This window comes from Lutjanus erythropterus, chromosome 13 (genome assembly GCF_056507025.1).
Source record: "Lutjanus erythropterus isolate fLutEry1 chromosome 13, fLutEry1.hap2, whole genome shotgun sequence".
In the NCBI taxonomy this organism is placed as follows: domain Eukaryota; kingdom Metazoa; phylum Chordata; class Actinopteri; order Lutjaniformes; family Lutjanidae; genus Lutjanus; species Lutjanus erythropterus.
Window position 1 is genome coordinate 36,529,729 of NC_139329.1, and position 27,749 is coordinate 36,557,477.

The window sequence follows — 27,749 nt, forward strand, 5'->3', positions numbered from 1 at the left end:
AGTAATATTAAACTTCTATTTTAAGTGATAGCCCGTTTAAATAATGTAAGTGTGTATTAATTAAGGATAATATTTATATGGATTGATGCCAATTTATGTTGACTTGTATACAAGTATACCAATATAGATTCAGATTTAAATTATTTAAATCAATAACACCAGGCTAGAGCTGTCACAGTACCAGAATTTTGAACTTTGATACCGACCATGGTAAAAAAAAAAAAAAAAAGGGAAAAATGTACTAGGTACACAAAATAAATCAGAAATCATTTTTCCTTTTTTAAAATAACAATTTATACAGAGTGCTGGTACTGAACATGTCTGTTTTTCTCTGCAAAATTTCAGACAGAACAATGAAGAATAAATTTACTTTATTTTTATAGCCTCAGTACTTTAAATACTGTCATTAACAGATAGTGTATAGTTTTAAATTCATGCTATTAAAAAAGTACTCATCAGTACTCTTCAGTATTTTTGACAGCCTTGCATCAGGGTTAAGAAACACCTTTGAACCACCATTTAGACCTTTTTATATGTTATCCAGGAAACTGGGTGAACAAGTAATAAACATTTGTCAGATTTTCTGCTGTAATTTTTGTGAACTTCGTGCCATTTTCTCACAAAATGCCTGAATTAAAAAAGGCATTTCTGGTAGGATCATGTTTAGGCAATTTTCAAAACTTTCCCCTCGTATGACTCCTTGAGATCTTTTTTTTCTCTCATTTGGAACACACTGAGGACACAAAATCCATTGAGTTTGTTTATTTTGCAATTTGTGTGAGGTTTACCCAGACCTTTGGGTAAACTGCTTTTACTTACAGGAATTGTGGGAAATTTTAGCCTTTTCATGTTAGTGCAGTGCAGTGTTGTGCAGTATACACTCATTCTTTGTAATATAAATACCAAACTGTTGCTAAGGTATTCACAGGGGTTTCGCAAGTTCCATTTTTCCAAATTGTTGAGATTTGACTCAGCTTTAGGAATAAAGTTATCAGTGAATGAAACTGACCCATGGTCTTTGAGTATGGATGGCTTGATCTAGGTCTAATACATTTGTATGGATGCACTTGCCCTAAATTAGCCACCCAAAAAGCATAATGCTGCTCAAAATGTGAAACAAATACACAACTCCCATGTAGCACTTGAAATAAAGGATGTCCCATTGTTCCAAGGACAACAAAAATAGTACCTGGGACACAAAGATACAGTGTCTGGGACAATTCTGGGACAGTAAAGAAACTTATTACAAATGAAGTTATGACATCAATGCCTTATGGAATATACGTCATTTCATTTCAGTGCTCAAATTAAAAAAAATGCAAGGTGATACCAGCACAAGCTCTATGCTTTGTCACACATGTATTAACAAACTGTCATTCTGTTTAAAATAAATTAATCACGTACTATGAAACATATGAATTTCCATCACCATATATCAATCACAAACAAACGTTTGCTCTGCAGTTTGCAGTGATGCATTTATCAAACAATTAAACTTGAACAGGAAACAGCAGCTCGATCAATAACTAAAAGAATAAATGGAACTAATTGTGGCCAAACACACGGGGTGATTTAAAGTTTTTTATTAAGATAAGTGCGGGTAACAACTAGCAGAACTTCCACTGTGTGCTAGATTGAGTCAATGAAGTGATGCAAGTTACTGAAAGTTATTCAACTATATTTATTAAGTTAAATGAAAGAAATACCACAGCACCTGGGACAGTTTAGAGTATAATTTAGGACAGTCATGGGACACTGAGGGAAAAAGTTAATTTCGAGCCCTCCTCCCATGCACAGCCCTCAACATGGCTCAGTTATGCAATACTGCTGCTGCTTTTTATTCAAACTTTTTTTACACACACAGAACCTTGGTCAGCACCAATCAAACATCCAAAATGAAGCATTTGGGGGGACTTTCAGCCTTTATTGACATGACAGCTGTAGCTTGACAGGAAATGGTGGGGAGATGGGTGGCAGCAAAAGACCGCGGGCCAGAATCAAACCCACGGCTGCCATGGAGGATTCAGCCTCCACACGGGGATCGCACGCCCCATCAACCAAGCTGCTGGGGCGCCTAATTAAAAATGAAATTTAGATAAAATTGATAAATGCAGAAAATTGCCCTTGGCTTGGTTTTGCTTTCTTCCTATATGAGCTTAAACCTGCTACAAGGAGTTTTTAACTGGTTATGAAATGGTCTAAATTCATTACTGATGCTTCTATGACCTACTTTAATTAATAAGACCATCAGCAGAAAGACCTACTATTTCTACCCAGTTATTCTTAATGCCTGCCACCAGGTCGGATTCTCCTTGAGATTAGATGAAATAAGCCCATGTTTACATTTTCACAGGTTTTTCACAGTTTTATTTGGAGAGTTTTAGTTTTGATGGTATATTTTGTGTCTATTATTACAGCAGCTTTAAAGTAACTCCACACAGCTGACATGATGACAGCATGCTGACAGGCCTCACTCACACATAATACATGCCGCTCATCTGTCTTACTCCTCATGACACATCTTTCTTTAACTTTGTAACCCAATCAAAGAGATTAGTTACTTAGAAATACACAATAAAACAAGACAGCAGCACATAAAAAGAGCAAAAGTTGTATATTGTTGTTTCAGGGTGTGCTGTCATGTATGTCTGCAGGTTTCCTAGTTTTCAAAGTGTTCCTCACCATCTCTGTGGTGCCATTACTCCTCTGTTGTTACATATGCAGCAGGAATGAGCAGTAGATTTTGGGATGATCAGCACATCTCTTGTGCTCTTGTGTATACAATGCTGCTCTAGGTGCTGTTAGAGAGGCTCAGGACATCAGCAAGTTCAAACAAAGGTGTAATAAGACACTTGAAGAAAGTCTGCAATGATGCGCACAAACTAAATCTCCTGTCAGGGTAACCTTGGCGTACATCCAGGAAAGAAACATCCCAAAAGTATAAGACAAACTAAAACTGACATGCACTGTCACAAGTTAGTAAATCAGTACAGGTAGTTGACCTCTGTGAACTCTCAGATACCCCTGTGCTGCTAAAAGCATTGGATGTTTCATTGACTATATAGTTTGAGAGCATGTAATAATTTTCTTCCCATGCCAAACAGCAGAAGTGGCTCGCTGGCACTCTGTGTATCCATAAATTCACAGCCGAAGTAACAAAAAACACACTGCCATATGTTCTTCAGCAAATTATTGAATAAAATACATGGATTCTGATAACCTGGCAGAGATCTGCATGTGTGAGATAAGGTCCGTATGCTCTTTATTTCCAGGTCTCTCAGCTCTTACGAGTATGAGTTCATAATGAAGCGGCGACTGGAGGATCAGGAAACGGTTTTTGCGTCCCAGCAGCGGCGCCTCGCTGGCAACGCGGAGGCTTTCCAACATCGTGTCCTGGCCCCTGCTCCAGCCCCGGCTGTGTATGAGGCCGTGTCGGACAACATGCAGCCCACACCAGGCGTCCAGTACTCCGTCCCCCAGGGATACCAGGTAGACTCTGCCTTTCCCCTGCAGATTTGTTTTAAGCTGGCTGTGTGTTAGAGTTTTTTGAGGCAGGTCAAATGCAGCACTTACGGGTCCTGTTCAGACTTGGTGTTAACACGTGTCCTGAGTGATCTGATCACAAGTGGACAGCTCCAAGTACAGGTCTGAACACACTCAGGATGTGTGTCTATATGATCACTCACACACACATTCGGAGGTGGTCTGGATCACATGTGACCACATTGTTTCAGCAGTGTGTAAGCAAACGTGTTCTGGGCCGCAGTGAAGAACAGTCTACTCATCTGACATTCTGTAAGTCCATCACTTGTTTCATTGTAGTGTTGTCACGATAATACATTTCTAATTTAAATACAATACTTGGAACAATATCGTTAATCAATACCACAGTGGAAAATTGACTCAACACTGAGGGCATAAAATGTTAGATATTCATTACAAGATAAATATAACAAGGCGGTAACATGACAATGGATATAGAAAATGAGACAAATGATGAGAAGAAGACAGCGCTGTGAGTAAGTGAGAGGAGACGAGACTATGTGGGCACTGCAGCGGTGTGTGTCAGCTCGCTGTCAGAAAGAAGAAGCAGCGAGAAAGTGCAGCTGGCACAGGAGTATCGACACTGTAAAAATGAGCACTGCAAGCATTACAAATATTAAGTATCAGTATATATTGATATCACTATTTCTGACATAACTATTTGTATTTTTGAGTTTTCCCAGACTCCATCGAAAAATCACACTATTTTGAGAGCTGTTCAGAGAGGACAAACTTTATAAACTTTGTGAAATGCTGTCCAGGACAAATTCTTAATCATTTGAGTCTTCTTGTAAATTCAGTAAGTTATATATTATGTAGGCTATATATAGTTATGTCTTTAAAAAACATTGTGTCTGTTTGCCTCAGTGAGCAGCCAATTAAAAACAACAGCACATTTTGTAAACGTGTTTATTTGCATTGAAAGGCTATGGTGAATTCTTAATAAGTTGACAGACAGGATATGGTGCACCAGAGCACAGACTTTTCTCCCCCTCTGCCTTTCTAATTAAGGCTTCCTTTCTGTGATGTGAAAACATCAGATTTCCACACAGTCAGAAAAAGTAGAAGCGTGCATCATCCTGGTCGTAGTTAGGTTATAAAGTCCCGGCGGACCTCAGAGCTCTCCTGTCTGGCTGCTGACAGTGCAAGTAAAAATATGAGGCTCATCGTGGGCTGATAGAGCAGTTTAGTGTGGCGTTTAATTTCTGAAAAAAAAGAAAAAAGGCTTAATGGACAGTAATGGAAATTGAATTGATAAAAGAGTCCAAGTATTTATTTGCCCATAGGGTGAGGAAGTGAGATCTGATCACAAATGGTTACTGAGGACGCATCAGGGGACACATTGTAATGCCAGGTATCAACGCACACACTGTCCACTTGTGATCGGCTCACAGAGGATGTGTGTAATACCAGGTCTGAACTGTTAGTGCTGCCTATCAGATACAAAGCCTGAAGATCTGTTTTTTCTCTCTGTCTCACTTTTTATGAAGATACATTTTTGTGGTGATTTAAATGATTCTTCCTTTTATGGTAAAATTAAAGTGCCAGCCATCAGATGTCTGTTACTACAAGAGTTTACTACTTGGCATCATTTTTATAAGCGTCTCTGCTTACCCAGGTTCCCACTGTGGCCCAGAACAGTGGCGGGCATGGGCACACTCCAAGCCCAGCTGTCCACGGAGGGTCCCACCACCACAGCCCGGCAGTCCAGTCCCATGGGCCCTCAGTGATGTCAGGCCACAGCCACACAGCTGCTCCTCAAGCCTCTGCACAGGGCCAGCAGCAGTTCCAGAGGCTCAAGGTTAGTCACCAAAGTTTTATTTTGACGGGTTCTTACAGTTGTTACAGCCCACATAAAACCAACGTTGACGTTGTTTCTTTCGTCTTCTATGACAGTAAACTGAATATCTTAGGGTTGTGGGCAAAACAAGATGTTTAAGGACGTCCTCTTGGGTTTTGGGAAACACAGATGGACATTTTTCTGACATTTTATAGGCAAAACAACAATCATTTAATTGTAAAATAATCCAGAGATCAATGAACAATGAAAATATTCATTAGTGGCAGCCCTTTTGGTTGGCTTCTGGTAGTTTGAGCACATTTTAATCCTGCACAAATTGTTTTTTAGCGGTTATTAAATAATTCCAAAGAATAAAGTAAGTTGTCATGTTAAATCTAGGGCTGCAACATCTATAAAATGCCAGAAAATGGTGAAAAATGTCCATCTTACTTTCTCAGAGTCTAAAGTGTTATCTTGAAAGTCAGTCTAAAATGATAAGTATTCTGTTTAATATGATAATACATTAAGAAAAGTAGGAAATCTACATTTTAGAGGCTGAAAAGCTGCATTTTCTGCTACTTTGCATGAAAAGTTACTCATGATTACCTACGATTAATTGATTATCAGGGTAGTTTAATCATTTTTATTGTCAGATTTACTTACCCGACATGGCATTTTACTTGCTCCGGGCAAACAAGCAGTCCTCATTATTGAGCCCTGCATTTTTGGTTAATTAAATGGCCAGTTTGCCCTAATCATAAAAAATCTGAATTTCCCCTTTAACCTTAGTTGTATCTATCCATGCAGATGGTGAAAAAATAAACCAACAGTAGCTGAAGTAGAGAACTTGTGACCTTGTATGACCTGGTTAAATACTGATTTATTTACTGCTTTATTCCCAGTGTCAAAATGAGATCATGGATAAATGGCCTCTCTTACTATAAGAATGTTTGGTTCGAATCAGGACACTGCTGCCAAAAATGAATGTAGAGGAGAAAAACAGATTGTCAGATTGATGAAACTGACTTCACTCTTCTCTGTCCCTAAGGTGGAAGATGCTTTGTCCTACTTGGACCAAGTGAAACTGCAGTTTGGCAACCAGCCTCAGGTCTACAATGACTTTCTGGACATAATGAAGGAGTTCAAGTCTCAAAGGTGAGGCAACTGTTTGATACTGTGAGTACTGTGAGTTATTAGGATCCAGACCCAAAGTCAGCCAACTTTCTAATTCGAAATGTACTTGTCATGAGCCTCATTCAGATTTTTTTTGCAAGATACAAGATTATTTAAGCAGAACGATTCCCATGGGTCCCAAAAAGCATAAAAAGTTTTTGACTAGTTGTTCGAACTTTGAAAATAATGACCTTTCTTTGCCTCCATTAAAATAATTAGCGTATTTTCAATGTTCCCATTTGCTGAGAACGACTGGTCTGTTATCCCCGTCACAGATGGCAGCTGAAAGTTGGCATTTGTTCAGAACAATCTAAAGTTCAAAGGGGACGAGCTGCTCTCGCTTTGGTAAAACTCTTAATGCCCCACAATGTTGGCAGCTTTTGAATGAATCCTGACTCACATCCCAGGTTTAGCAGGATGACAGCTGATACAACACAGAGGCAGACACGCGAGTTCATTTATTCTTCAAGTCGAAACGAGACAGAAAAGATCTGATAACATTAGTTTTAATTTAAAAAGACTTCACATGAAAGTCCTGGAGATACTCCTCTACGAACAGTTTTTATTCAGCAGCTGTGAATGCGTGCAGGGTTTGTGGAAGTTTGAGAATTTCATCAACTTTTTAAGTCATCTTTAAAGCAAGTAATCAGAATTCACAACACATGAAAAATCCAGAATCTACAGGCAGTATTATATGTTTCCAAGTAACTCTACTAATATTTACATGCAGAGGCCCAATAGTTGCATAGATGCTCCCGTTGTAGCTGACGCGCACCTCCTGAAAAATTTAACTATTCAGTTCTTCCAGGATTTCAACACAGCTTTTCTGAAAAAATAGTGATGCAAACACACTGCTTTCTTGTATAATTCATTAAAAATCAAAGGCAACTTTTTTCCAGGACGAAGAAAAGCAGCAGGCTCTTCTGAGTCTTCCAAGTAACCTTACCAGATAGGCTCAGGACTGGAAAAATTCTAACAAAATATGCTTTATTTGTAAATGAAGAAGTGCACCTGGGGGAAGCAAAATCTTTCACAGTGACTGACCTTGTGTTCTCTTCAGTTCCCGTGACAAAACTAAAACATAAATAAGTAATAATAATAATAGTAAGAATGAAACATTGAGTTGATTCATTTAGATGTGCACGTGTGATTTTTGCATAGGGACTGCTGTGATCGGTGGGACTACGATGATGGGTTAGATTTGCAGAACAGTTGCAGTGATTGGACAAAATTGCAAGGTCATGCTTATTCACAGGGATTGGTTGAAGTTGCGTTTATTGTTGCAGTGACAGCATCGCAACTTCCTGGAGGGACTGATTATTTATTCAAGCTTTGTTGGACTTAATTGGTCAGCTTTGATGGCTTGTGTTTTCTCCTACATGTACCAGATGCTGATAAAGTTTGATTCAGTACAAAATGAAGGAGAGAATACAGAATGAACAGTTGATTCAAAGGCTTTATTGTCATATGCAGAATTTTTTTTTCAATGCAATGAAATTCTCAGTTCACTATGTCTACAAATATAAAAATATGTTAGAAACTAAGTTTTTCTAAAGAAAGGAAGAAGACAGGATAATAACAAGATGAGTGAGGTAGACAAGGTGATAAACAGTTGCAGTAATAACAGTACAAAACGGTACAAAAGTCTGCAAAAAGACATAAGAGGTGTGCGTATTGTTCAGTGCTCAGTTTCATTATGAGGGGAAAGGTCTGTCTAAAATGACTAATGGGGTGCATTAAGTCCTTTGGTTATGTGTGGGTGTGAGGGGGCAGGAACTGTGCTACAGCACTGCATAATTGAATCTTGCTTCTTTTATCTTCTAAGTGGTGTTATCATCTCATCACCTTCCCCAATAAAACTTCACAGGGTGACAAACATTTGTTGAGGTTATTGGTATTCATGTAACTGTTTTTGCAGCTTTAATGAAATGGTTTGCTTCGTTGCTTTGCTTGCACCTCTGTCTTGTTTTTATGCAAACTGCAGAGGTGATTGACAGGACAGCAGCAGGGAGGATTTAAATTCATTCTGTCTGTTTCTGTCTTTCCAGTATTGACACTCCCGGGGTCATCAGCAGAGTGTCCCAGCTCTTCAAAGGTCACTCCGACCTCATCATGGGCTTCAACACCTTCCTGCCGCCGGGCTACAAGATCGAGGTCCAGACCAACGACCTGGTCAACGTGACCACGCCTGGTCAGATCCACCACATCACCCCGCATGGCATTTCAGTCCAGAACATCCCCATAACAGGAGCAGCTACTCAACATCCGGCCCAGCTCCCGCCTACTGCAACCACCACCGCTCCGCCCCTGCTGACACAGCCCACCCCTGCCAAGATTAGCAAGGTGAGTAATTAGAGTGGGAAGTGGCACAAAAAATATTTTCATCCCCATCACAACAGAGTCTGGTTCAAGTTTTGTGGTGCAACACCTGGCTAAAACTTCCAACGTTTTTGTCTTTCCAGCCTCTTCAACCCCAGGCATTGACACCGAGCAGTCAGAGCAATCCGTCCATCCCAGCATACACCTCTCCTCGCTCCCCGCCCATGCAGCTCCACCCGCCACTCAGCGGGACCCCCACTGGGCCACCCATTCAGAACAACCAGCCTGTGGAGTTCAACCACGCCATCAACTACGTCAACAAGATCAAGAACCGCTTCCAGGGCCAGCCCGACATCTACAAAGCCTTCCTGGAGATCCTCCACACGTACCAGGTCAGTAGCTGTTGAAATAAAGTCCTGTTGTGGCTTCAAAAGATCTAATTCTTCCGTTATTAATATGTCACAACTCACCAGCCATAATTAGAGAGAGGCTTTGCTTTGGAAGAATGTCAGAACATGGCTGTAGCCCTGCTGTTTATCGTGATTAACTTAACTATTCATTAGTGTTAAATGTCTTGCTAAGCTCTGAATCCAGCAGGGTTAAAAACAGTGTTGTGTTTGCAAGCACTGAAGAGGAATAAATCTTATTCCTGTGCGATGTTGGTTTTCCATCAGCGTTCATCAGGCTTGCTAATGGTAACGCAACCAGCAGCTCTGTGAGAGAGCCACAGACTGGGGCTCAGTCAGTTTTCTTCTTCTTTTATTGGCACCAGGGTGCAAAATCTTTTTACCACTGGTTAAATGGCTAGTGAATGTACAAATTTTCATTTTACCATTATTGTTATGGCTTGTGAGTGAAGCAGATCTACCAGCCACTTTTCACGAAAACTGGGTTAGCGGCAGGTGCAAATTTTGTGCCCCGATTGGCACTGCTGCTGATAAACGAAACATTCCTCTCGAGTCTTGTCTTGACAACAAGCATGTCCAGTTTCCCAGTTACACCACTGAAAATGCCTGATGTCACAGCCTGCAGCATTTCTCTCAAAGGAGGCAAAAGTGATGGTTGCATAAACTTTTTTCCATGACTCCGGTGCCACAGAAACAGTTCTGAGCAAAACACAGCTTGGATCAGTCTTGTTTTTTCACTGCAACTCTGCATTGAGATTTCGAGAAGCATTACAGCAGCAGTAAAACTGTATTTCACACCTTGTTGGTTAAATTCACTCAGTGATGCCCAGCCTTTTGGGATGATCAGTACAGATCACAGACCAACTCTGCTCCGTTGCACCACTACTGATATGGATTAAACAAGGCCTTGAGGGAAAGAATTGCATAGATGATCTTTAGTAATCAACTTACTCAAGCTTCTCAAGGAATTGTTTCAGCCCTAAAAGTAAGCTTAACTACTTTGTACGACGATGTTGCGACCTCTCATGTTGCTCAAAGTCTCAGCTGTGACTTAACAGTAAATTTCTGTTTGTTCACTACAGAAGGAGCAGCGCAACGCAAAGGAGGCTGGCGGGAACTACACGCCGGCTCTGACGGAGCAGGAGGTGTACGCTCAGGTGGCTCGACTCTTCAAGAACCAGGAGGACCTGCTCTCAGAGTTTGGACAATTTCTGCCTGACGCCAACAGTTCAGTGGTGAGCAGAGTTGTGATACTCGCTTCAGTGCACATGTACTTCAAGTATGAAGTAAAAGAGTTACTTTTACTTGGTGTTTCTTAATGGATCTTATTTGCTTACATTATATAATGTGTATGAGTATGTTTTCAATGCATTGATTTTGTTCTTAACAATGACCTGCTGGAATAATCCCACTGTATCTGTGGTTGCGGAGATCTGGAGTTGAAGAGAGTGAGTCATGTACCCTCGTCCTAATCAGTGTCGTGTATTCTCCACAGCTGTTAAGTAAGACCACAGCTGAGAAGGCCGAGTCTGTAAGAAATGACCACGGCGGCACTGCCAAAAAGCTGCAGCTCAACAACAAACAGAGGCCCAATCAGAACGGCTGCCAGATCCGTCGTCATCCAACCCCGGGGGCCACACCCCCTGTCAAGGTACATACATGCACCTGTTTCCTTTTTATTTCTTTGTCTCACGTCTGCTGTTGTTTTTTTAATTATTCTACCCTTGTTTTCCCACTGCTATTTTGGTAATGCTACAGAAGAAGCCCAAGTTACTGAATTTGAAAGATTCCTCGGTGGCAGAAGCCAGCAAGCATGGAGTCGGGACAGAATCTCTGTTCTTTGAGAAGGTGAGTTTTTAGTATGCTGCATTTTATCTTTTTGTTTTCGGCTAAGATAAAAGTTTCCCCACTGTGGAATTAATGAAAGATTAAGTGTTACAGCAACAAAGAGAAAGGCACAATAGCAAGAAGCATCAATAAAAAGCCAAAGATAAGTAAAATTAGTAAGTTAATGTGAAAAACAAACAGTTATTAAATGAAAGGATATGAACACAGGATATGAAGGCAGAAAACAAATCGCTGAGTTCTGCAGATAGCGTTTTAAATTAAAGCAAAAGCTTGGAAAGCAAAGCAGAGACTTTGGTTTTAGGATATATTATCAAGAACTGACCCTCAGACAGTAATTCTGTTTTAATGTGGATTGTTTTATCAGATATGTGTCTCTTTGAAGTACAAGCTGTAACATGTAAACTGTGAAAGTAGTGAAGGATATCAGACTTGACTAAAGCAGAACGTTCTCAAATGACTGAAGGTAACCACAGTTGAGTTACGCTGTGGTACTTTGGTCATGTACCTCCACTCGGCTCTGTCACACACTATTCTTACATTTTTTTTTCTCATCACAGGTGCGCAAAGCCTTGCGAAGTGCAGAGGCCTACGACAACTTCTTGCGGTGTCTGGTCATCTTTAATCAGGAGGTGATCTCCAGGGCTGAACTGGTGCAGCTGGTGCTGCCCTTTTTAGGGTGAGTGCTCGGCCATCTCACCTGGAAAATATCATACGTGTGCTTGTTTTTGTTTTCACAGCACACTGTATATATCATACGTATGTTTTTACTTAATTATATCATACAGGAAATTCCCTGAGCTGTTCAACTGGTTTAAAAACTTCCTGGGTTACCGGGAAATGTCCCACATCGAGACGTACCCTAAGGAACGGGCCACCGAGGGTATCGCCATGGAGATCGATTATGCTTCCTGTAAGAGGCTAGGCTCCAGTTACAGAGCGCTGCCCAAAAGCTACCAACAGCCCAAATGCACCGGCAGAACTCCACTTTGTAAAGAGGTAAGGGCTCATTTTCTGATTAATGAAACTTCAGTTGTCTTATGTCTTTTCTGTCAAAGATATGACAAATTCAGGATTTTACATTTTACTTTTTTATATATATATATAAAAATGTCCAAATTAACTGATTTCAGCCTCTCAAATGTGATTATTTTCTGATTTCTTTAGTCCTTCATAACAGTAAACTGAAATATTTTGGGGTTGTGGACAAAACCAAACAAACGAATAATTGACAGATTAATCAATAATTAAAATAATCATTAACTGTAGTCCTGTTTTTCAGGCTTTTTAGATCAATAAATGCTTAAAGCTACCAGTCAGTGTGTCTCACTGACATTACTTGACCTCAGCATTAACCTAATGATGACATAAAAGATGACCCATTGTTTGTGTCTGTGATGTCCAGGTCTTAAATGACACCTGGGTGTCCTTCCCCTCCTGGTCTGAAGACTCCACGTTCGTCAGCTCCAAGAAGACTCAGTACGAGGAGCACATCTACAGATGTGAGGACGAACGCTTTGAGGTGAGCAGGAACATTAAACATTCACACCGTCTCTGTTTATGTCACCATAAACAGTTTATGTTCTGGTAGATGTTGCATTCTTTCTTGTTCATCTCTGCCCTTAAACATCCCTGAATACAGACGTCTGTATAACTGTAGTGAAGTTGTTCAATAAAGATGAGGATATTATGAGCTTTTTAAATTAAAAATTATGGTCATGTACGCAGAGCAATGGATATTAAACCAGCTGTTTTCTCTGCCACAGCTGGATGTAGTGCTGGAGACCAACCTGGCGACCATCAGAGTCCTGGAGACGGTACAACGGAAGCTGTCCCGCATGTCTGCAGAGGAGCAGGCCAAGTTCCGCTTGGACAACACACTGGGCGGCTCCTCGGAGGTCGTACACCGCAAGGCCATCCAGAGGATATACGGAGACAAGGCGCCCGACATCATCGACGGCCTGAAGAAAAACCCTGCTGTGTCTGTCCCCATCGTGTTAAAGAGGTGAGAGTCCAACCGGCTCCTGAGTGACGTTATCTGCTTCCTCTCATGTTTTTTTTTTAATAGTAGATCCCTGTGCATTTAGACATTTCATTGAGAGAGTTGTCTTTTGCTCGAGGGTTTCAGGTTTAATCATGAAGGTGAGATATCTGCAAGAAACAAAGCTGTGTGATTCACAAGCTCTCTGTTTACATAGTGCAGTAAATGTGTGTACACCAGCTTCTTTTGGGCCCAGACTGAGGTTATGAGCCACAGCTTATAAACTCTCTAATCCTCACAGGGAGGGAAAAGCCAATATGATGTTGGAGTGCTGGATTTAAAAATGGCTCCTGAGATTTAATACGTGCTTTTATAGAACACATTCTCCTTTGCTGCAAAAGGATTCATAAAGACTCCTGCTTGTAATGCATCAGGTGCATCATGTTGCAGCAGATGTTTGTGTCTTGTTGTGATGAATCAAATCGCCAAAAGTGACAGTGACCTTTGCTGTGTGTCAGTGTTAGGGTTGGTTATCAAACAGTGCTGGATATCGTTACTCAAAGTAACACAGAACCAAGGAGTGTTCAAACTTCTCCAGACAGATGACACCTGTATTTGATCCATTGTGTAACCAGCTCTAGAAAAAAATGATTAGATTTATGATTTTGCCTCCAAAACATTTGAAAGTATTTCACGCCTTTGGTGTCTGATAAAAATAAATGCATAACATGTGGAGGGATTATTTCAGGAAAAGCTGTGAATATGACTAACGTGATGAAACACCTAATAAAGCATGAAGAAAACTTCAGGATGGCAGCTGCACTGTGTAAAAATTTATCGAGCACTCGATTGGTATTGGTATCACTTTAAGGGTGCTGGCACTGGTGCTGGATCGTCATCTTTTAAACGATGCTCAGCCTTTGTACAGATTAAAAAAGAAGGAGGGAGAGCAATGTCACCTCTGCAGCTCGTTCAAGTCACAGTGAGTCAGGGCAGTATCAAGCCGAGAGTGGTCGCAAGTGTGGTTAAAGAGCGAAACACAACACAGAGAACACTTGCTGCAATATTTCTAGTGTGAAATGCAAAGCTGGCGAGGGCACCACATCTAACCACACACAAAAATATTGAACATGTGAAAACCAAAGACTGCACTGTTTTTCATAACCTTAAAGCCAAGTCCCCTGCAGCAGCTGCAGCTAACATTAGCATGTCTGAAGCTTAACCCTCCAAACTTCTTAGTTTCCGTTTTGTTTTCACTGTTTTGGTCGATGTTAGCTTAGCATTTTTACCAACACTCAGCCAATGGCTGCATCTGAAATGCTTTACCAACATAATGTTTAATATGCTAAAACAGTGTGTGAGATTTCTTCGTCTGCAGTAAGGATTGCCCCCTTGCCCAAGTAGTAAAAAATGAATAAAATATTGAACTGTTTTGATAATCAGTCAGTTGTTGCATGCAAATATGCCAGAAAATGCTGTTTCCAGCCTTTCAAATATGAGCATTTCCTGCTTTTCCCCATTTATTCTCATTTTAAACTCAGTGTCTTTAGCTTTTAGACTGACAAAACAAGATATTTAAAGACATCAACCTGTACTGTGACCTGGGCCTGGAATTGTTCACTGTTTTCTGATAACTGACTTTAGTGTTTGTTGTCATTTGATTAAAACTATGAAATAAAGCAGTCTGCTTTGGACAGGTAGATTTCTGACCCACTCATCTGGGCAAGTGGGGGAAAAACATGAATGATGAACTCTGGTCTACAGGAAACCTCAGTATGAAACCAATATTCTCGAATTTCAGACTATCGACAAAGACATATTACATATGCAAGCACTACGGTACTAAAGACAACAGGAAAGAGATCACATGTGCTTCCTCTGAGACAAACAACAGCGTTAAATACCCTGGTAACAGACTGACAGGTGGCAGGTTGTAGACACAGGTTAGGGAGAGACAGAGGGATTTTATTTTGTGTGGTGTTTAAAATGTTCTCTCAAGTTTAGACTTAGTCTGACATAACTGAAATTATATTTTTATGATGACAAAAGAAGAAACAGAGAGAGTTATGTACTGAAAAAAAGAACCATTGGGTATCTGTATCATGTTGGTTTAAATGAGAATGGTACCCAGCCCTGGTGTGAGTGTGTTTGTGTGCACGTTTATTGACTTTGCATTCTCTTCTAACCAGGTTAAAGACCAAGGAGGAAGAGTGGCGGGAAGCCCAGCGAGGCTTCAACAAGATCTGGAGGGAGCAGAACGAGAAGTATTACCTCAAGTCTCTCGACCATCAAGGCATCAACTTCAAACAGAACGACACCAAAGTGCTTCGATCCAAGTCCCTGCTGAATGAAATCGAAAGCATTTATGACGAGGTACGTTTCTTTCTTCTGTGCTCCAGTACAGTACCAGCAATAACACAAAATGTGAACTCGAATCCAAATCTACCAAAATGCCATTGTCGGTATTTTGTTAATGTTATAATAGACGTGCACCGATTGATCAGCCTGTTTTCACTCTGACCACTAACTGCCTGGCCAGCTTCAGATGTCCGATTCTGCACTGGTCAAATTTACAAAAATGCGATAGACTAGAGGAGAGACAGTCTACGAGGTGACAGAGCAGCTGTTATTTTCAAATCTTGCAGTGTGCACGTGCTTGAAATTAGAGAGAAGAAGAGCTGTGAAGTTTCTCCTTGGGTGTTTGATGCATTTCAAAATCTGTTATGATTTTAAAACTCCTGCAGTCCGAGACCAGGAATAGAGAAAGAAGACAGAGTGGAATATAAGAGAGGACCATGAAGTATTAGACAGGGCAAGAAAATGAGAAGAAGGAAGAAGAAAGTTTGGGGAAAGGTGGAGAGAGAGAGAGAGAGAGAGAGAGAGAGAGAGAGAGAGAGAGAGAGAGAGAGAGAGAGAGAGAGAGAGGAAAGAGGACAAGGCCTGGCAGTAACCTGGGGCCTCATTATAGAAGAATTTCCTAAGTGCTTGTCCTGTCTTAAATTAAGTTTCCAAGATAGGAAAAATCCTATCTTCCTTTTACAGAAGCACTTCCTAAACTCGTGGCAGTGTCCTGTCCCATCTCAGACCTCATAAATTCCAGATTAATCGTCTTGGCAGTCAGTATATACCCATTAATTCAAGGTCCTGGAAATTTAAATCATCATTCAGTTTGAGTAGCCTTTCAATCATAATATTTCGTGTTCATGTTGTTCCCTGCATTTATTGTCATTTCCGTACAGACCTAACAAAAGTGGTGCCGCCAATTCTGACAGTTATTTTGAATTTTGGACAGGGTCTGTGCCATCCTAATTTAGGATTCCTAAATTAAGACATGCTTTAGTTAGGATGCCTCTGTAATAGCTAAATTCCTGTCCTAAGAAAATATATGACTTTTTCCCAAAATGCAGTTTTTGTAATGGCGCCCCTGGAGCCCTTTGGGAGAAAATGTAGAAGTTATTTAATTGTTAGTGTTTTATTATGATCATAAAATGTAATTTTCATTAAGAAAAGTCACAAAAATGTTTGTGCATACTATCAGTTGTCAGAATTGACAGGCCATACTTAAAAAAAAGGTTTACTGTGTGTATCTCTGTGTTATAACATCAAGCTTTTATAAAAATTAAAAAAAAAAACTGAAATCGTATCAAATAGAAGTAATCAGGAACCCGCAGAACTCTAACCTCCATTTCTCCATTGACATTGAATTGGTCCTGTTTTGCAGCGCCAGGAGCAGGCGTCTGAGGAGAACGCCACCCCACCCACAGGCCCCCACCTGACGCTGGCCTACGAGGACAGCCAAATCCTGGAGGACGCGGCAGCGCTCATCATCCACCACGTCAAGCGGCAGACCAGCATCCAGAAGGAAGACAAATACAAGATCAAGCAGATCATCTACCACTTCATCCCCGACATGCTTTTCTCTCAGCGGGGCGAGCTCTCCGACGTGGAGGAGGAGGAGGAGGAAGAGGAAATGGATCTGGAGGAAGGCGCCTCCAAAAAGCACAACGGCGTCCCCGGCAGCGGGAGCCCCTCCAAGTCCAAGCTGCTGTTCAGCAACACGGCGGCGCAGAAGCTGCGGGGCTGCGATGACGCCTACAACCTCTTCTACGTCAACAACAACTGGTACATCTTCCTGCGGCTGCACCAGACGCTGTGCTCGCGCCTGCTGCGGCTGTACGGGCAGGCGGAGCGGCAGATCGAAGAAGACGTCAGAGAACGAGACTGGGAGAGGGAAGTCCTGGGACTGAAGAAGGAGAAGAACGACAATCCAGCCATCCAGCTGAGACTGAAGGAGCCCAGTGAGTAACAAGACACAGACCTGCTGCACATGTTTTCTGTGCTGTTAATTAAACCAAACTGTATTATCGTGTTTGTTGTTGAGGATGGAGCAAAAAAATCCTCTGTTTCCGTTGACTTTTGGGCCACATTCCTGCTCTCTGACACATAATGCACATTCCTGTTTATCCCAGGGAGTAACTGAAAAGTATTTTAAAAATGTTTGTAGGCTTTTTGCAAACAAGGGACATTGTAAGAGACGGGCATCAACAGTTTTAAATGTGAATAAACAAAGATCAGTAAGGCAGTAAAGAAGACTAAAGTGGATGAATAGTTTGAGTATTTATCTTTACTTTGGGCTTTGATAAATACTGTGCCGTAGTAGTTTGATAAATCACAGCTGAAATTGTCAGGTACTAAGATCAAAACCAGTGGTGCACCAAACAAGTGATAAATACATTGTATAAAGACAAAATTAATGTGATTGTCAGGCTCAAACATAATCTGCAGATTTATTTATTTTTTTTTACAGTTTTCAGCAGTGATCTCCAACAAAAAATCTTTGGAAATTCCCTGTGATCTCTGAGAAAAATATTGCACCAAACTCCATTTAAGAAAAAGGATGTATTAACAATTCCTTGTGTCCACACAGACACAAATCTCTTGACACACAAGATGAAAGGCGTCATGTGTGGACAGTCAATTCGGCATCAATATAATCCATAAAGATCTGTGTACGAACTTCACTTTTTGTATTTTCTCGCCTCAGCCTCCTCACCAGCCTCTGTTTGTTAGCTGGAGGGCTGCACAGTTAATCCAAATTTTATGAAAATTGCAATATGGCTTCAGCAGTTTTCAAATTGCAGGAGGTGCGATATTTGTTAAAGGCATACTGTGTGTCAAGAAACTTTCCTAAACTCTCCTAAACATCAGGCATATTCATTTAGTACAGATTCCTGGGGGAAAAAAGCCTTTGTTGTTATAATATCTTTTTCAAGCACATTAAGTATAATGATGTAAAAATTATCTATTATATCGCAATTGCAGTATCAGTCAAAATAATCGCAATTTTTCAAAATCGTTCAGCCCTAGTTAGCTACACTATTTTACTGGGTGAAGACTGTGGGAATGAGAGATGAACCGTTTGGTAATGGGTGGAAAAAACCCTCAAACATCATCACACACACACAACATAGACAGAGAAATCTTTTTCAAAGATCCAACCTAATTTAATTCTTCACGTTTGGTGCTGATAAAGTAGTTATAAACTCTATGAACGTTTGTAGTTAGCGAACACTAAGCAGCAATTTCCTGGTAAACTTTAAGACACATGTATTAATAGTTTAACTGTACAGTGTTTAGCTTCTTGTGCTTAGCATCTAATGTTAATGGTTAGCTCATGTTAGCTGTTAACTTTAGAGATGTATTTGCAGAAGTGAGAGAAATCTTGTGTTCTTGTTGATGTCCAGCGTGATGATGGAGACGCTGGGAAACATATGTTCATTTGCTGCTTTCTTTTAAGAGCACATTAGCCGGTTCAGAGCAGGACATGCCAGACAGGCTGTGTGGGTAGTTAATTTTAGAAGGGGCATGACGGCTACACTCCCGGGCATCCACTGCTCTGGCCTTTTGGTTGTGTTGTAATGGCTTCCCCAAAAATACAAAAGCCCACTGTATATGTAACCAGGGGATCGCTCAGATTTGGAAAAAGTATCTGCTGCCAAAATGAGCGCCGCTTGCCAGAAAAGATTGATTTGAAATGCAGCCAGTCTTTTTGTCATGTGCTGATCCACTCAGCCGTCTCATGTTTGATCATATTTATCGTCTCTAGTGGACATCGAGGTGGAAGATTACTACTCAGCCTTCTTGGAGATGGTTCGAAATTTGCTTGACGGAAACATGGAGGCTTCTCAGTACGAGGACTCGCTGAGGGAAATGTTCACCATTCACGCTTACATCGCCTTCACAATGGACAAGCTCATCCAAAGCATCGTCCGGCAGGTAATTGTGTGTTTTCTGCCAGCCCTCCATCACCACAGAGAAAGTAACTCTGACGTTTTTAAATGTTTTTTTCCACTTTAACACAATTCCTTCTCTCCGTCCAGCTGCAGCACATCGTGAGCGATGAAATCTGTGTCCAGGTAACAGACCTCTACCTCTCAGAGAGCGCCAACAACGCCAGCGGAGGAACCATGTCCACGCAGTCTTCACGGAGCTCCGCGGAGACCATCTACCAGCGGAGAGCCGAGCAGCTCATGTCTGACGAAAACTGCTTCAAGGTAAACGCATGAAGCTCCCACAGTCATTGGAAAAACTGGGGAGAAGATGTTTGATTATGGGTGATGAAACATCGTGCAGAAGTAATGAAAATATGGAAATTAGTACAATTAAAGTTCACGTAAGGAGAAGTGCTTAAAATTACTAATTTTCCACAAGGCTGCAGGAGTGGTTGCTGTAATTAATCCAGATATGGAAGTTTGTTTGCTGCAGAGAGGAACATCCCGCCCATACCAACTGAGACCGTGAAGATTTCTTACATTGTTGTTTCATTTAAATTTTGTTCTCGGATGTGTTCACAACTAATAAAGCTTCTCCACTTTGTAAGAAATTATGAGAGAAATGAAAGCAGCGACGTGCAAAGTCGAGAAAGCTGCACTCACCAGTTTCAGATGTGGTTTTTTGCACATAGATAGACCACAAAGTTTACAAAGCAGCCAGATTGGTACTGTGCTGTATGCAGCCTGCCAGTTATTACAACATGATATCATTTAGTGCTTATTTGATTACAATTTTACTCACACGTCTCTCACTTGCTCTCATGTTCTGGCGACATGTACAGCAGCTTAAGGCCACTGTTTTCCCCTTTTGGCCTACTTTCAAAGTTTAATTTTATAGCTGATAACCTGCTCTGTTCATCCAGTTTTGTCAGAAAAGAAATAAAGAAATAATAGATCTAATTTTGTAAATTATGACCTCCTTGACTCCCCCATCCCTACCATACACCAATTTTTGTCTAAATTCAAGGAGACTGGGGTTCAGGTCAACAGAATATGCCACCTAGAAGTTGTATACATCATCTGAAAGCTGGAAATCTGAAGACTGATGTGCATTCCCATGATGCACTATTGTATCTCATAAATTGTTGCAGCAATTTTTGGATTGTTATAGGACAAATTGATTAATAGATTTAAACCAATTGTCCTTTGCCTGGACCAATATTGATTCATAAATTCCCAAAATCGATCTTTTAATATACGTCTTTTCTCCTGCGGATGTGTGATATAGCCTGCAGTTTTATCCCTGTTAGTCTCTCGTGACCAGATTTTAATGCAAGATCTCATGGCATAGGATTTCACTAATTTTAGTGTGTTAATATTTTTAATAATGCATCAGGTTGGAGGGTTCCCTATACAATTTACTGCATTGGTTCTCTGAGGATCTCATATCCAAGACAAATTGGTTTTGTAACTGAAACCGAACCGATATTGAATTGGATCAAATTGTGAATCACATCAGGACCTTGTGAACTGATTTGAATGGATTTGGGGAATCTGAATCAATACCCAGCTCTAGATTGATACAAGTTATTGCACAGATTTGCTGCGCAATTTAACCATTTTTACCACTGCAGAATTAATAAAAATGATCAAAATCCCTCCAAAATATCACCTTAAGACACCAAGACCTTGAGGAACACCACAGAAAAGTTCATTCATTCATTCACTTTTGACATTTGGAGATTTCTGTAAGAACTGCATTTCTCAACGACTGGAGGGCGATCGCTTTTGTTCTGGAAATGTCTCAGAGGCCCTCTTAAATGAGACTCTTGGGTACCCATAGAAACTATTTTCACTGCATTTTCTTGAGGTGAGATGCTTAAATTTAGGCTAACTTTGGGGCATTGTTTACCCTCCACTACAACCTCTGAAAGAGAGTAATGTCACAAAGCTGAAGAGTGTTGAACTAAATAATCCTGCAGTGACAGCTGGAAAAGTGAAGTGAGAGATGTTCCAGAAAATCCAGCTTCCAAAATGTAAATGTTTTTATGTTGTTCTCTGCTTTCTCATCATGAAAGTCATTTTTCTGAGTGTTTCGCTAGAAGAAGAATGAGTTGAAGAACTGATAAAAGATTGGGAAAAGAAACAAAAATCTGGATTCTAAACCTAAGATGTTTATTTTGCAGCTACCCGGTTCTCAAACACTAAATTAATTTTACACTTTTCATGTGTGTGTCACTTTTCTCAGGTGATGTTTTTGAGGAACAGAGGGCAGGTGCAGCTCACGGTGGAGCTGCTCGACACAGAGGAGGAGAACTCAGACGAGCCCATGGAGGCTGAGGTAAGAAACTGTTAAACCCACACAAAGACTGTCGGGTTGAGGGTTTGGCTCGTGAACAAAGAGTCTGGATAAATGCAGGAAAATAACTTTTTAATTCACAAGCCACGCAATGAATCCTTTTTTTTTTTTGCTGTTTTTACAAGCCAGTACAAGTTAGTTTTTACAAGTTAGGATAATTAAATCAGATAGAGCCTCTGTGATGGTTGATCACTTCTTTGTTCACTTCTTTGGCTGTTTGTGTCATATTAAGTGCAAGCCCAATTCCAAAAGAGTTGAGAGACAACGCAGTGATTTACAAATACTTTCACTTGTGTTGGATTGAATACAGTACCAGGACAATGTATTTAATGTTAAAACTGATAAACATTTTAGGTTTTTTTTAAATAGACTCTCATTGTGAATTTGATGTCTGCAACACGTTTCAAAAAAGTTGTGACAGAAGCATTTTTACCACTGAGATACGTCACCTTTTCTTTTAACAACACTCAGTCAACATTTCAACTCTAACTGTTGGAGTCTTGAAAGTGAAATTCTTCCTCGTTCTTTCTTGATATACGACTTCAGCTGCTCAACAGTCCGGGGTCTCTGTTGTCATATTTTGTGCTTCATAATGCACCACACATTTTCAATGGGAGACAGGTCTGGACTGCAGGCAGGTCAGTCAGGGACGTCTGGATGGCAGCATATGTCGCTCCAAAACCTTTCAGCATTAATGGACCCTTCAGAGACATGACAGTTACCCATGATGCCATGGGCTCTAACCCACCCCCATACCATCACAGCTGATGTCTCATCTCAGTTGAGCTCAGGTCCAGAGAAGTCTGCAGCGTTTCTGGATGCTGTTGATATATGTCTTTCTCTTTGCATGGTAGAGTCTTAACTTGGTTTTCCAAAGTGTTCCTGAGCCCATGTTTATACAATGATGTGGGTTTTTAATGCAGTTTTTAATGCAGTGCTGCCTGAGGGGTCAAAGGTCATTCAGTGTTGGTTTTCAGTCTTGCTCCTTACATGCAGAGATTTCTCTGGAGTCTGAAACTTTTAATGACATTCTGGATTGTAGATGGTGAGAAATAATGTTAAACTTTTGGAATATTTGCTCACGCAGTTTTTCTTATCATGGTGAACCTCACTCCATCCTTTCTTGTGATTGATTGAGCTTTTTCAAGGATGCGCCTTTAATACCTGATCATGATATTGTTACCAATTCACCTTTTGAGCATTTCTCAACTTTCCCAGCCTTCGTCTTAACTTTTTTTGAACATGTTGCAGGCATCAATTCAGAATGAGTGTATATTTACAGAAAACAATAAAGTTTATCAGTTTAAACATTTAATATCTTTGCTTTGTACCTAATTCAACTGAATACAAGTCAAGTAGAATTTGTAAATCCCTGCATTCTTTTCATATGAACATTTTTCACAGCTTCCCAACTTTTTTGGAGTCAGGGTTATAAGATCTTTGATATTATGAGAGAAATAAATATACAGAGAATAACTGCAAATAAAAGTTGTCATTGTTTTTACATTTTGTCTAGTAAGAAGGTCCACTTCTCCAGCTGGAGTGGAAACACTAGTAAGGACCTATTGCCAACTTTTTGGTAATACTGGTATTAGAGGTAGTGTTTGTAATCTGTCTTCAGCCGCTGTCTTCTTGTTTTTTTATTCACAGCGTTGGTCTGATTATGTTGGCCGCTACTTAAACCCAGATTCCACCACACCTGAGTTGAGGGAGCACCTCGCTCAGAAGCCAGTGTTTCTTCCCAGGTGAGTTCTCAAATTTGCAGTGATTTTTTTTAAATTGTGAATGTCATTTTAATTCTTTCAAAGTGATATTAATGTTCAGGATCTTGTTCACTAAACTGTCTGACACTTGGAAAGTCAAACGCAAAAGTCGAACACAAGTCCTTTTGATTGAATTAACTCCAATCGATTAGTTCTGACACGCTTCCGCTGGGTCCCATTAGTCACCCTCATCACGTTCGCCTTTGCTCTCGAAACCAGGAATCTGAGACGGATCAGGAAGTACCAGAAGGGCCGAGAGCAGCTGGACAAAGAGGCCTGTGAGGGTGGCAAGAAATCCCTGGAGAAGGAGAAGATGGAGTGCATGTTCAAACTCAACTCTTACAAGATGGTCTACGTCTTTAAGTCTGAGGATTACATGTACAGACGCACTGCCCTGCTGCGAGCTCACCAGGTATCCACTTCGTTTTTTTTTTTTTTAGTATTATTACCACCCCTTTGTTGTTGTTTCTCTTTTACTCCCTTATTGTCTCTGTAATTACTGCAAAGTTATGCGAAAGTCATTTCATAGTTGTGAAACATGTTAAACCCTGTAAAATGGACTCAGTGACAATAAGACAGAATCCAGTATTTGGATTAAACAGTAAGATGTTCAGCAGGTTGTTCCTCAGTTCCTTATGAGGTGTTTAGCTGTTTGAAATAGGACCACTACTAATGATTATTTGTTTTAAAATGTCAGAAAATGATGAAAATTATCAGTGTTTTCCAAAGCTGACGTCTTCAAATGTCTCGTTTTGTCCATAAAGACAAAAGACATTTAGTTTACGTGCATAGAGGAGTAAGGAAAACAGAAAATATTCACATTTAAAAGAGCATTTTGACTTTTTTTCTTAGAAAAAAATATTCGGACTGATTAATTGATTACCAAAATAGTTGGCGATTAATTTAATACTTGATTAATTGCTGCAGGTCTAGTTTGAAACCTGCACGTCACAGTGGTTCTACAGCAGACAGACTTTTTAAAATCTTGTTGTCGAAACATTTACATGTACTTCTAAAGCAGAGGTGGATCATTTTTGTATTTAAAATAATTTCCTTCAGTTTGGAGACTTAAAGACTGGCTGTCTTCAGTTCAATCTGTTGCCTTTTCCGTTTGCTTGCTGTTTGCTTGAAGTTTGACTTTCTGTGAAAGGCACCAAAAGAAGTTTGATACTGCTGTATTACCTGGAGCTAGCTTAGCTTAGCATAAAAGCTAAAAAACACAACGGGGCACAGCCACCTTGAGCTCTCTTTAAAGCAAAAAATATTACTGTAAGTTCTAGACACCAACTAAGCCTGTATAAACACTGTTTATTGTGCTAATAACCTTATGGAAGAAGGTAGAACACTTTATATCAGTTGAATGTTTCACAGAGTTATCAGGTTTCAGGTAAAACAGCTCAGATTAGTTAGCAACATGTACGAAAACTGTCAGCGAGAGTCATCATTTCAGCCGACAAAATCCACAGTCGCCAGCCAGAAATGAGGAGCTGCTTTTGTTTACTTCTCTGTAGAATCAAAGACCTTGTGTTTCAACAGTTGCTCCCAACTTTGATGTTAAATCTTCCACCGTTGTTTAGAGGAAAGAGGGTCACACTCAGGGTTGATATCATCTAACAAGCCAGCCTTCATCATTGTGTGCCACCGTTTTCACTGTAAACAGCATCTGTGCAGTGTGAGAGTGGAAAGCTTGACTGGTGTAGCAACAGTAACTAAGGCGGGCGGGGCTTAGCAAGGGGTCAGTTGAGCACTAAGACTTGCAGTGTGAGCGCAGCCTGTCACCAGTGAGGGGAGCTCTAATGCAGAAAGCTCTGATGATTCACTGATGATTCAGCTTGTGGGTTTGGTGTTAAAGATTTGTTCTTTCATGTTCTAACATCTCCACTCACTGATCTCCTTGTGGTGTGATGCATTTTTGATTATTTTAACAACTTACTGATAAGAGTGACCGTGTTGTTTCTCCCCAGTCTCACGAGAGGGTGAGCACACGGCTGCACAAACGCTTCCAGGCCTGGGTGGACACGTGGGTCAAGGAGCACGTCACCCGCGACATGAACGCCGACACCAACAAGTGGCTGATGGGCGAAGGGCGCGACGGCTTGTTACCCTGCACCACCTCCCGCCAGCTAGAGGTCCTTCACTTCATGAACATCAACAAGTACCGAGTCAAATACGGCTCGCCCAGCAAGGCGCCGTAGCCCGGGGAGAAACAGGAGAGAGAGAGAGAGAGAGAGAGAGACTGATTTCTGGGGTGTTTGTTCTGAAGTCAAACAGGTCAGGAGTAGAGGGAGGGACGAGGGCTTATTAATGTGTTTTTAAGGCCGACATGGGAGCACAATTAAGCTAGCTACCGTGTATGTTGCACCCGGGGCGGCAGGATTACTGATTTTACCAGCGTTTTTAGCTGGGCCCATTTTTTCGCAGGGCCTTCGGTGCCAAAACTTAGGAATCGTCATGATCCGGTCGCAGACCTGAGCTCTTACCAGCACTCGGAGCCACTTCTCAAACTTCCTTGAGCCTTTTTTCGACAGGGATTAGCAACGTAAAAACAAGTGAGCCTGTGAGAGATAAGAGTGGTGGGGCGGGGGGGGTTTTGTACTTTATCAGCATCGGTTTAGCTCTTGACTGAACATTTCGTCTGAAGCCATCAGAGTTTGAGCTCCAATCGAAAACCAATCGTACAGGGACTTCTTTACGAGAGTGTTACCCTACAGTATCCGTGGAGAACAATATGGCAGACAAGTGCACTTATTTAGGAAGATTTCAAAAAGTTTAGTTTCCCAGATTGAAGGTTTGGAGGGAGCACAACAAAGTCTGAGAGATCTGGTTCAGACATTCCTGCGTTGAGGCCAAATCACAATTCCTATCACTAGACGGAAAGAGGGTTAACATTTCCTTTTCCAAGAACACATGGCAGCATTATTAGAAACTGTGCCTGAGCCCCAAACAGTATTGTCAGGTTAACTCTCAAAAAGCACTGTTGCGTTTATGTAAAAAAAAAGAAAAAAGACAAAAAATTAGCCTCACAACACTGTTTGGTCTCAGACTGTAAAATTGTATAGCTCGTGAATGTCAGATACTGACATGTATTCCAGTGTATGTGTTGTGTATATATATTATATATAGTTCTATTAACACAAATGATCCTCGCCGCCCTGGACGTCAACCTTTTTAAACTGCCCTCCGCCAATACACCAGCTTCAACACACACACACACACACACACACACACACACACACACACACACACTCAAACACACACTCGTCTCATTCTGGGAGGACTGTCCACACGCCGCTCACCTTGTAAATACACTGTATATAGTCTCAGACTTTTTATGACAGATCTGTGTTGTTGTGCTAGTAATACTTTCCAAGCTTACTGTGGACTTTAGTGATAAATGGCTAAAGTTAGTATGTATATGAAAAAGACAAATGCAAGACCATTTATTACAGTTTTTACCAAAGGGAGTTGATTATAAAAATAGCTGTTTTCCCCCCTTTGTGTGTTCCTTTATGTCTTTTCTTTTTAATTTCTGTAGTAAAAAAAAAAACATGTGGAAAAGTAGAAATGTATCCAGGTCTTTCAGTTTTTATATATGAGAAATAACTTTTTTTTTCTTCTTCTGAATGTGACATTTGGTTGGTTTAAAAATCACTGCCCCCCCACCCCCCTCCTCCCCGCTGCTCTTTTTGACAACCGACACCGTCCGCTGGTGATGGTGGGACTCATTTTAAAGTTCAGTCGTCAGATGAACGGACTCCGCAACGGTCTCACCTCGTGATGATGCACGCTTCCCTCCCTGGATAGATTTCTGCTGCAAACAGACATCACCCCCCCACCCCCACCCCCACACCATATTTTTGATAATGGAAGAAAAGTCACACGAGCATGTCTTTAGTCCCTTTATTTAGACATTATTTAAAGTAATAATAAAATGACATTTGTAGCCTACGGAGCCCTTGGTGCAGTTGTTGAGTGATTTATTTTTTTTATTTTTTTGTAATTTGCTTTTTAAGAAAATATAAAACATAATACTGGAGTTAGAATGTATATGAATAAAATAAAAATAAACAAAGAGGAAAAAGAGTAAATAAGATAGCTGACTGCATAACTGATAGATTCAAGTCAGATGATGAAAAAGAAGCTACAACAAGGTAGCACAGATAAAAATAAAACAAGTTGTTGCATCTAACAGGTAATAGAAGGTGATAAATATTATTAATATTTTCCACCTTTCTTCTAAGATATGACCCTGGTTTCTAATTCTCAGTTCTTTTCCCCATTACATATATTTTGTTTGCAAGATCTTC

At 40.6% G+C, this 27,749-nt stretch overlaps 1 protein-coding gene across 3 annotated transcripts in view; it reads left to right on the forward strand.

The window, feature by feature from the left end:
• sin3aa (SIN3 transcription regulator family member Aa) overlaps window positions 1-27,394 on the forward strand; it is a 33,964-nt gene extending 6,570 nt beyond the window's left edge. For 2 of the 3 annotated variants that reach the window (XM_084733996.1, XM_084733998.1), the window contains exons 2-21: window positions 3,273-3,489; window positions 5,162-5,344; window positions 6,372-6,478; window positions 8,545-8,839; window positions 8,959-9,207; window positions 10,305-10,457; window positions 10,718-10,873; window positions 10,981-11,070; window positions 11,628-11,746; window positions 11,856-12,066; window positions 12,473-12,589; window positions 12,834-13,072; window positions 15,238-15,421; window positions 16,770-17,346; window positions 19,155-19,324; window positions 19,429-19,602; window positions 21,569-21,661; window positions 23,330-23,424; window positions 23,662-23,854; window positions 25,407-27,394. In XM_084733996.1, coding sequence (XP_084590122.1) covers window positions 3,273-3,489; window positions 5,162-5,344; window positions 6,372-6,478; window positions 8,545-8,839; window positions 8,959-9,207; window positions 10,305-10,457; window positions 10,718-10,873; window positions 10,981-11,070; window positions 11,628-11,746; window positions 11,856-12,066; window positions 12,473-12,589; window positions 12,834-13,072; window positions 15,238-15,421; window positions 16,770-17,346; window positions 19,155-19,324; window positions 19,429-19,602; window positions 21,569-21,661; window positions 23,330-23,424; window positions 23,662-23,854; window positions 25,407-25,637 — 3,853 coding nt within the window. In that variant the 3' untranslated portion in view covers window positions 25,638-27,394. The remainder of the gene's footprint in view (window positions 1-3,272; window positions 3,490-5,161; window positions 5,345-6,371; window positions 6,479-8,544; window positions 8,840-8,958; window positions 9,208-10,304; window positions 10,458-10,717; window positions 10,874-10,980; window positions 11,071-11,627; window positions 11,747-11,855; window positions 12,067-12,472; window positions 12,590-12,833; window positions 13,073-15,237; window positions 15,422-16,769; window positions 17,347-19,154; window positions 19,325-19,428; window positions 19,603-21,568; window positions 21,662-23,329; window positions 23,425-23,661; window positions 23,855-25,406) is intronic. The other variant, XM_084733997.1, reaches the window with a different exon arrangement.
• Window positions 27,395-27,749: the final 355 nt, after the last annotated feature.